General features: G+C 39.8%; 1 protein-coding gene across 1 annotated transcript in view; it reads left to right on the top strand.

The window, feature by feature from the left end:
* The first annotated feature begins 339 nt into the window (after positions 1–339).
* Positions 340–10,927, top strand: part of LOC123960353 (protein mono-ADP-ribosyltransferase PARP14-like) — a 26,201-nt gene continuing 15,613 nt past the window's right edge. Inside the window, exons 1-8 of the mRNA XM_046035035.1 lie at positions 340–944; positions 3,152–3,234; positions 5,702–5,729; positions 7,165–7,230; positions 7,785–7,976; positions 8,211–8,336; positions 8,906–9,007; positions 10,599–10,924. Of these exons, the coding sequence (XP_045890991.1) occupies positions 761–944; positions 3,152–3,234; positions 5,702–5,729; positions 7,165–7,230; positions 7,785–7,976; positions 8,211–8,336; positions 8,906–9,007; positions 10,599–10,924 (1,107 nt within the window). The 5' untranslated portion in view covers positions 340–760. The remainder of the gene's footprint in view (positions 945–3,151; positions 3,235–5,701; positions 5,730–7,164; positions 7,231–7,784; positions 7,977–8,210; positions 8,337–8,905; positions 9,008–10,598; positions 10,925–10,927) is intronic.

A 10,927-nucleotide genomic window follows, 5' to 3' on the forward strand; every position in this document is an offset into this window, starting at 1 on the left:
TTGTTAACAAATCACAATAGGCTAAAGCCTACACTACAAGTTTTATTGGGTAGTGCTATGCTCTTTAAAAACAACTTTATTGATGTGAATAAAACAGTGTTTTAATATTTAATTAATGGATGTTCGAGCTACTCCTTGTTTTGTAATTTAATTTAATAATTAAATGTTAATTTATTTTGTTGCTGTTTTGCCTTCAAAAGACGATGGATGGATGGAGCCTATAGGCTAATTTCGGGCTTTTGTTTTGAAGGCACTGGGCAGCTCGGGCAGTGAATCTTCATACAGAGGTAGTCACGTTTAGCACAGGTAGGCACCAGGAAGGATGTTTTTCTTTTTTACCAGGGCAAGAGAGGAAGCAGACGCCATTTTATTTGTTTACCTGCTTAAATGGAAATAATCCGCATAAACTCTATGCTTGCCTGGACATTGGACTTATTTTTCCCTGCGTAAGATTATTTCCGGAGGTGCCTCAGTGGCCATTTGATTTTGAGCTTGTTTTATTTTTAGTTCTTTTTTGTTTGATTTAAATTGAGGACAAATCGTCAGTACAATAAATAATCAGGCTATTACGGTAACTTCTTGCAGGTAAAGTTCTTAAAGTATCTGAAGCCTCCTTATTCTTCAGTGAGTCAGCTCTGTTGATCTCGGTTCCATTTTCCCGTCATTCAGTGAAGAATCGAAAGTGAAAGCAGCCTGCAGTCTGCGGAGCTCCGCCGCTTCTTACTTCAGTCTGTCGGTGTGTTTTGTACCGGACGGCAGGATGGCTGACACCGGGTGTCCGCCGCTGATCGTGGAGGGGGACTGGAGTCCGGCTCAGAACAAAACCATGAAGAACAAACTGCAGCTGTACTTCCAGAGCAAGAAGAAGTCCGGCGGAGGAGACTGCCGCGTGGAGGCGGAGGACGGAGCTCCGAGGGCTGAAGTGTACTTCATATCAGAGGAGGGTGAGTCTCTGGATCAGGATCAGGCTGCAGAACAAGTTACTGCTCAGCTCTCTGAAGGGAACTCACATTATATTCGTTTATTTACTGGATTAAAGTTTCAAACTGAAACACAAAGTGAGTTTAAAAACGTTTCTGCGAGTCATTCTGATGAAGAACAGAAACAAACAGTTTCACTGCGACATGAACAACATGTAAACTGTAGAAACTCATTATAATATTATACAATAACATTTAGGAAACTTATTAACTAAAACGCTAAAAGAGTCGTTCCTCAGGCCTATCTGGTGTGAACACTAAGGATCCTGATCAGATAGAAAGCGTTTTGTTTGAGAGGTGAATCCTTTCCGGTTGAATTTGGAAAATGTTGCTAGGCAACCACAAAATCAGCTGTCCTGTCAGTCAGCGATCTGCAGGCTCGTCTTTGGTTTGCTGCTAAGTCGCCTAATAACTGTCTTATTAGCAGAAACTTGATCACTTCTCAACCTTTATCTTGTCAGAAGTTAGTTGGACATTCACCCAGGATCCGGTGACGGCTTCTTACTCAGATCTCCCAGTGTCGGAAGTATAAATGCGGTTCCCTTTTAACCACCGGGGGTCAGCTTAGGGACCGTCAATAAATTACTTTTGTTAAAATAGTGTTATGGGAAAATCATCATTTATTTCAATAGCTTCCATGTCATGTGATCCAAAGACATCAAACCAATGCCGAACTGTAGAGCTACACTGTGCAAATCAGACACACCTCTTCCTTTTAGATTTGAGTTCATATTTTATTTTATATGAATATTTATTAATATTTTATTAATAAAAAATTACCCTTTTTTTCCCAATAGCTTCCATTTCATGTGATTCATGGACTCCAAACCAATTTTCTCCAATAAAATATTTACAAATATTAATATAAAATAAAACAAATCTAAAATAAAGAGGTGTGTCTGATTTGCATAGTGTAGTAGGCCTACTACAATTCGGCATTGGTTTGGAGTCGGTAGGTCACATGACATGGAAGCTATTGGAAAAAAAGCATTATTTTCCATAAATTATTAATAAATATTCATATACAATAAAACAAGGACTCAAATCTAAAAGGAAGAGGAGTGTCTCACTTGCCTAGTGAAGTACTACGGTTCGGCATTGGTTTGGAGTTGGTAGGTCACATGACGTGTAAAGGAGTCATTTCGCTCGGGTTGCGACGGTCAAATATATTGATTCATTGTGTTACAGCCGCCGTTGTGGCCGCTAGTAAAAGTTACTTCAAAGCGCGGGGTACTTCCGGTCGGCTCGGAGGCATTGCGAGGCTAACCAATCACAGAGCTTACGGTCCACATTGACTCTAGGTGTAGTTACATTTTTGAGGAGGTGCACGTCAGGCGGCCGAAACGCGAGGCACCCAGGGCGCACAAGCAGACCACAGAACGCTCACTGACAATAGAAAACTATTTTAAAAAGACGCCTCTCACTGCAGAAAACGCGTTCCGTCTGACTGGGGCCGAATGAATCCTGGTGAACTTTCCAGTTTTGTGATGACAGGCTATTTTGAAACTGATCTCAGCTCAGATTAAAGTTGGTAAATAAACTCTCTGAGCATGTCAGCTGATTTCCCAGCATACAATAAGATGCAGGTGTGGCAGCCACTGCAGCTGACACATCATCACCTGAAGGTAACACATCCGCCTGCCAGCTCCTCTAAAGCTCAGTTTGTTGTTTTATCTGATGCACTACTTCTTGGCTCTGAATGGCTGCCAAGCACAAACAGGGGCTCCATGAAATGACTGTTTGTGGGCCAACAAATGAAATAGTCCGGCACCTTGTTTCCCCCTGTTTCCAGTCTTTATGCTAAGCTAAGCTAACAGGCTGCTGGCTGGCAGCTTGCACAAATAAATGTTCACTAACTGAGGTTTATTTGCACAATAACATGTGATGCACTTTAAATATAGAAGAAACAAATGTGCATTGTCCAAAAAAATGCTGATTACTGCATTACATTCTGTTATATTTTTATATATGCCAGCTGAATGTTTTTGTATAAAGACATTTCCACCATGAATTGGAGCAGAAAATGTCTCCAGAATGCAGGAAGTTAAGTGTTTAATGCTCCAACTTTCAATAATAAGAGTTAACTTAAGAGTTCCTGTTTTGAGAGAACTCTGCAGGATTGGTACTTGTTGGGAAACTGATGATGACTCGTGTGTGTCATGTGATTCCAGTGAGAGAGCAAGTCCTCGCCAGGACAAACCACGAGATCGTCCTGGAGAACCAAACTGTCAAGTTACGTCTGATCTCTGCGTCGGTAAGTACAGAAGATGTTCAGGCTGTCGACATGTTACAGTGACATTAAAGAACGTGACGTCCTCTGACTCCTTCCTGCCATATTTGTAGTTCTAGTGTTTTTTTTAAAGACTACATTTCCCCTCAACTGCATAAAATGTACTTATATTCTTGCTCCTCGGAGGAAAAAGCCTTGGTTACACCTTTACCTCACCTTCAGGACAAACTTAACATTGTTAGCTCCACAGTTGATAAAACTAAGAACAGATAAATCATCTGGACTTTTTAAATAGAACTTTTTAAGTAGAAAAAAAGCAGAACTTTATTGTTTAATTGTGTCACAGCAGATAAAAGTAGCTGTGGGTTAATTGTTGACTATTTCTGTTTTCCAACAAGACTTTTTAAAGGTTTAGTGTGAAGTTCATTCTTGACTTTGGGAACATTATTTTGATAACTTAATCTTAACTCAAGGTTCTCTTACTAGTTTCTTGACCTTTCAACCTCATGTCATAGTCTTCATCAGCGAGTTTTCTCACTTGAGTCAGTTGTTCAGTTCAACACTTGAGCCAAGACAATAAAACTTTTAGGACATATGGCCTTACGACTTTCAGACCTCTGTAGATCATCGTTAAATGTAGAGAATCCTTACATGTCTGCTTTGAATCATATTGAGTGATTTACATCCATCCATTGTCTTTAACCGCGGCTGGAGCCAATCCCAGCTGACACTGGGCAAGATGAACACCCTGGACAGGTTTATAGTGATTTAAAATATAATTTAATATAAAAGAAGAGGTCAACCAATCACTTCCCGTCTAACACACAGTGTGACCGCATTGGAGGGGCAAAAGTAACGTAAAGTGTTTGAATCGTCCTGTCAATGACTCCTGACTGTTAAACTTGACTCGCTTCTATTCGTTAAAAACAACATGGCAAACTCCAGGATTTGTGAAAGTATTAAATAATTGGTCACATGATCGTGACAATGAAGAACAGAGAGAACCCTGGTTGTCCCGGGCCTTTCTGTGTGGAGTTTGCATGTCATCATGGTTTTCCTGTCAGTGCCATTTGACCAGGGCACTGGCTTCGATCTGGGTCATTGTACAGTGGCTGCCCAGTCCCGATACTTTTCATATTCAGATCACCTGCAGTGGAAACATCCTGCCATAAGAAGATGATTAGGATGAGGGAGGGACGGGGAGGGAGAGCAGTTTATGTTGGAGGCTGTTCCTGCTTTCATGCCAGATTTAAACTTTTTTATTCATTCCGGGGAAGTCAATTTGTTTTTGTAAAGGGGAAAGTGTTAAAAAAAGAGTACGGCTGTATTTCTACTATTTTGTTGTGTTGCTTTCCTTCAGTCAGTATGACGGGTTTAAAGTCAGTCACCTGCTCCTTTTATAACATCATAGCTTTCTTCTTTTGTAAATAAATTCCTGGGTGTGACGGCAGCAAGATGTTTAACACTTCTGTTCTTCTGTTGTTGCTGTTCATGGGTGGTGGACTCTGACACTTTACAGGGTGTGTTTCATTATGACCTGACTGACTGACTCAGCAGCCGGCTGCTAATAGACTGAAGATGATCTAATGATGAAGAAATGTTTCAGTCTGTGTCTTTAAAAGACAATAAAAACACCAGAGAGGAAACGTGTTGAAGGAGCAGTTCTTCTTATTTAACGTTCCTACATGTTTTTCCCCTAAAATTTCCCCTTGGTTCCATTAAAGGAACAGTTAAAGTTCTACACTGTCTCATAATGTCACAAATGATGCAGTGTATGATCTTGTTTCACATCTTGATTGAAGCTTTACAGCAAGTAAAATAATCAAACTCTTGACTTCATGTATTTTACGGCTGCAGAATTCATTTGAATAAAAGTGTTGTCGACGTCTTTTTTAAATCAGTGAAGAGCTGAAACATGCTCCCCAGTCAAAAAAAACTGTGTCAGAGCTTAATAGATTTATAGAGCCAGATTAAACATTTACACACTGAGCAGCTGTAAAACCTCTTATATTTCAGACATGCTGACGTTTAAACATCAGATATCAGACAGTTATTCTTCTTGCAGATAAACAATAATGCAGAACCCATTTTATGTTTCTTTGCACATTTTCTTTGATTAATTTATTTGTACAAATGTGAATTCATTCTCAGCTTTGTTTAGCTTTTTTAGCCCATTAAAGAGCAAAAGTTTAGGGTTTCAGCTTGTGTAAATTATAAAGAGCGACATGAAATAAAACATGAAAGAAAAAGTGTAAATATATGTACAATAACTATTTACTGTAGATTTAGTTATTATAAATAAAGATTATTAGTATTATAAAGTTTGTTCACATGCATCTTGGAAGTATGTGAAGTTGTGCCAGAAAGCTCTGCTCTGCTTTAAATGACTCGAGCAGTTTACAGTCTGCTTGTAAAATATTTGTTAGACGTATGTTTTCTCCGTCGTTTCATTCTGTGTGATTAAAGTTTTGCTTCTGTTTTCACTCCTCAGAGCCTGAAGGACAGCGACGACGCCTCAGGTAAAACTGTCTGCTGTCTGATTTAAATCATCTGTTCTTTGATGTTTTTATTCTTATTGTCAAGATTCAAACCAGCAGCGTGTTACTCTGTTTATCAACGCTGTCTCACTTCCTGTCTGTGGCTCTCAGCTCTGAGCCCATTGGTTCCTACTGAAGACATAAATCAAACAAACATTTGTTGACTCTAGTGAGTATTTGGGGCAGCAGGACGGTGTATGTGGGACCGAGTCAGAATAAACTACAGTGTGTTCATGGTGATGAAGGAACATGTGACCCAGAGCAGCAGAGAGGCTCACTGATGGGTTCAATGGTTTCTATGGCTCAGAGGAAGAAGAGACTTCAGGCTGTGAGACACACAGGACTCATTAGGAGATACGTTCACCGCTGGTTCGAGTCTGAACATGAGATTTGATGATGAGAATTAAACAAAAAACACAGACCAAACTATGTAACACAGTTTTCCTTCCTGGGCGTGTGTTAAGTGTTATTTCCTAATTGCTTATGTCTCAAAAGTGTAATAAATTGCCACTGTTCCCCCACAGACTTTGCTTTTGTGACCAGGACAGGGGTATATTATAAATTACATATTTTCAGAAAACAGATTGTGTCATTTTATTCACATGAAGTCAGAAAAAAGCAACCTATGAATCTAAATGTAACTGTATAAATATAATGTATAAATATATAACTGTTAACACGTATTTATACATCTGCTTTGATCAATTTGGTCTTGACGGTACTTTAAGGCTGCCGACTGCTTCTCGCTCTGACAAATATTTTCATGAGGCCCAACTTGAAGTGCTGTGGTGGCTCCCACTTGACGTTGTCAAGAGAACGTGATCCGCTATGGCCTGTCCCGCCTGCCGTAGTGCGCCTTAGTGTCCCTGCTGCCCCAAAGGCAAAAATAGCAGGAGAACTTAGTTAAACCGCCTTGAAGACCCATCAGGAATGCCACTGTTTGGAAGTCTCCTTTGACCTCCCAGCCGTACTCATCAAACTTCAAGGTGCCCAGCAAGGTCTTGGTGCTGTTGTAATCCTCTTTGAGGTGCACTGAGTGAGCCAGGGGGAAGAGACGGGTACTTGTTACCATTATGTAGCAGCACGGCTTTGAGGCAGGTGGACCTTTGAAAGTGGCCCTATGAAACAATTAGTCAGACCATTGAGGCATAAGCAATTAGGAAATACCACAGAACTACCCAGGAAGGGGAAAAAAATAAATTTGTTACAGGGTGCTGTCACCAGACTTCATTTAAGTTTTAAATGTTTTGTATTATGTATGTGAATATGTTGGACAAAAGGCTTTATGTTTTGTTACAAAGTGTCATGGGTCACTGAAGATTTATTTCTGCATCCTTAAACACTCTGGACTTTGGTTTACTGAGTTCCTGTGAGCATTAAATTAATCTGAACTGAACAAACCTGATTGTCTCGACAGATTCAAAGACAAAGACAAAGTCAGAAGTTAAGCCTGGAGGTGGAGCTTCAGCAGAGAGCAAAGAGGGTAAAAACAAGTTAAACTACAGGAGGCCTGTGTCTGTGAAATCAGCTGTCCTGGAGATAGTTCAGTCTTTAACCATTAATTCAACTAAACTTCAAGCACATTTTCTGGAAATTAGTTTGTAATTTCATTTAGTATTTTATCATTTAGTTATCAAATCTTTTGCTTATTTTCAATAAATACTGCATCTTTGCATTAAAGGACAAATAAAGTTATTATTAATATCATCAATATGGCTCTATTGTACATAAGACAGTTGGTTCTCAGCTATTGAGACTTTTAGTCAGTTTACAGCAGGTCGGCTGAAAATTCAAAAACGTGCAATGGAGAAGTTTTTCAGTAATTAATGAATCAAAATCTACTTTGGTTTAAATAAAACAGTATTTTTAAGGAAATTCTTTTAGAAATGAACAGCTGCTTTTAAACTCAATAAAACTGACTGAACTCTAATAACTGTTTCTGTCCTATGATTAGTGTCTTTCTTTAGATTCTTTTAGGAAATAACAGACCTGGGAAATAAACCTGTCCAATGTTTCTAACATTCAAAACAAATACAGATAAAGATACCAAGGTGGAGAAGGTAACGTCCGTTCAGAGCGTTGCTGTGGTGTTGGAAAACGTGGACAGCATGTCCAGAGATCTGCTGTCCATGCTGGTGGAGAACATCTCAGGTTTGGAGGACAGCGCCTACAGCCTGGAGATCATCTGGGAGACCAACAGAGCCGTGATCACCTTTAACAGCCCTGCAGGTAGGAAAGAACACAAGACGTCTTTCACCACGTCAAGACCAGGTCCCAGGTGGGTCAGTCTAAAGCAAACAGACTCATTTTTAAAAGCAGGATCACACAGACAAAAACATCTGTGCTGCCATATTGTTGGCATAGACCTCATTTATTCCTAACGACAGGTGTAACTGACGTTTGTGTAGTAAAACTCTTCTAGCCTGTCTCAGTCTTTAAGGAGTAATCTGGAGTATTTTGCAGATGTGGAGAAGTTCCTCACTGTGAGTCAGTCCAGCCAGAAGCTGCAGAAATACGGACTGACCGCTCGGCCGCTGGAGGCTGCAAAGAGCGTCCGACTGGAGAGTCTTCCTCCGACTGTGACCAAAGGTACACAAACTGTTTAACACAAGCTGGTCTGGGTGTAGAGGAGGTTCTGTGGCTTCAACAGGGACATAAAGACCGGAGCTGCTCACATGATACTCAGATAAACGAGCTTCATGTCTTTCTTTGTGTGTTTTGAGAGATTTGTTGGCTTTTAGTTAAATTCTTTAGTTCAAAGTTGTCTTTGTTTTGATCTTCAGATATAGTGTTTCACATTAACATGGTTTTGAAATATTTGATAGGTTTCTTTTCCTTGAAGGTTTCAGAGATTTTCATTTTCTTTTAAATCATGGTGGTTGTTCTAACCCTCTTTCAGTGGTTGTTTGCATGAAACCACACCTTTCCGGTCACATGTTAGAACTGAAGTTTTTTTCACCTTATTGTTCTATTGAACTTCACCTTATAACTTCTTTTGCTTCAAGTGCTTTTCATGACATTATACTGCACACCACCTAATAGTAATCCAAATTTTGGAAACAATATAAAAGTGTTCCCATTCTTGAACTCTTTTTACTCTGTTTTAAAATCTTCTTTCTGCAAAATGTGTCCTTTATTTATTTCTGATTCCTTTCCAGATGTGTTGGAGCTGTATTCTGAGAAGAGCTGGTCTCTGCCAGTCAATATCATCATGATCCCGAGTGAACAGGCTGCCATTGTCGCTTTCAGTGACCCTAAAGGTTTTTCATTTACACTTGTGATCTTTTACCAACTGTTATTTGTGTGTTCTTCTTTACAACATATGTCTGGTAGTGGAATGAAACTGGACTAAGGGCCCTTTCAAACCTGAAAGTCTGCACCAAGATCAGAACTAAAGTTCATGTTTTGGTTAGTTTTGCTTTGGTTTCACACTGCAATTCTGCTGAGCGCACTAAAGAACTTTATATGACAGACAAGCATCCTTCATCATCTGTTTGGGCTGCATCGCCCTGTACTTGACACTGATTGGATTTGTAAAAGGTTTTGCGGGGAGCTTTGACAAGATTGAATGAACAAATGCATATTGTTACTATATTGTTATTGTTATGCATTAGCCTACTACCTGCAGCACCGACTTAGCTCGAGACTAGTTCAAATTTACCAAATGAACGTCCTCGTTGTGCGAACATTAAATTGTCGCTGGCAGGAAAGGAGGAGAAGAGTACAAGCGATCCTTCTGTACCTCCGTTTGAGGAGAGACCAAAGAGGTGCTTCCATAGTGGACATCTGTTTCAAAAGATGAGCTGTCACAGAAGATTTATATTTGTGTCTTTATTTCAGTGCATTTCTCCGCATACTTGTTTGTTTCTAGTTTACACAGGAACCACCAAATGTCCTGTAAATAATCTGAAAGTCCGAACCATCCAAAAAATGCTTTCACACTAGAAACAAACCGAACCATGGTTCAGTTTGATCTAGACAGAGACTACCTCTTTTTGTCAGACCAAATTTTGTCTTTTTTGTCCGGAACGTGGTCGGCGGAGATTTAACACCTGTAGTTTTGATTGGGATCAAACTAAGGGGGGTTTCACACCTACCTGGTTTGGTCTGGACTTTTGGACTTTTCAGTTTGGTCCAGCCTAGAAGCAACCTATAAACAGACTACTTTTTCTGCATCATTTTGAGACCAGATGTTTTGATGATTTTTTGCAATATTACTAGCCCTTATAGTTTTTATTATGTGGGAGTTAAAGGACATATCCTGATCAAAGATAACACTGAAATTCATCACGGTGGTGCTGGAGGCCAGGGCCAGGTTTCTACATCCTGAAGGTTTCATATGACTTGAAAAATAGATAAAATTGGTGATCATCTGCATACAATGAAAGTTTATAAAGTGTGTACTAATAATATTACCCAAAGGAAGCATATAGACTTCTGAACTGGATTGGTCCAAATCCAGAATCTTTGTTCTGTTGCTGTTAGAGTTCATCCCAATGGTGTTGGATAGGGTTGAGGCCAGGGCACTATACAGACCAATCAAGTTCTTTCACATCAAACTGGGAAAACCATTTTTTATGGAGCTACTTTATGCACAGGAACAGAGACAAACACAAACTGTTGACCCAAAGTTAGAAGAATCTCTTTGTATGCTACAGCAGCAAGGTTTATTTTCATTGGAATTACTCCTAGACCAAACCGAACACTAAGCAAACAAGTGTGTCCACATATATTGCTATCTAAATAGTGTATCTTATTACCTGGTAAGAAATTCAGTATTATTTATATGTAGCTACAAATAGAACAACTACTTACCAGAGCTTTCTGTTTTCTTCTCTTTATTTCCTGCAGTTGTACAAAGCATTTGCACAAAAGACAACTATGTGATTTGCTCCACTACTGTCAAGGTGTATCCATACTACGAGTCCCTGGGCACCGCCTTGTACGGCAAAGAACGACCTACATGGAAGATGCCAGAGCCCTTCACAGAGAGGGTTCATCCTGCTGTCTGGAAATTCCTCAAGATGAAGAAACAATTAAAAATCATCAACGATCAGATGAGTCTGCACTTCTGCAGTGTGGACTTGGATAACCCTGAGGTGAAACTCAGCCCTCTGCCGAGCTTTTTGAGGCAGAAAGGTCTGACTGCCAAACATGTAGATATGTGGATGAGTACCGCC

The sequence above is a fragment of the Micropterus dolomieu genome, linkage group LG21 (genome assembly GCF_021292245.1).
Source record: "Micropterus dolomieu isolate WLL.071019.BEF.003 ecotype Adirondacks linkage group LG21, ASM2129224v1, whole genome shotgun sequence".
NCBI classification, from domain to species: domain Eukaryota; kingdom Metazoa; phylum Chordata; class Actinopteri; order Centrarchiformes; family Centrarchidae; genus Micropterus; species Micropterus dolomieu.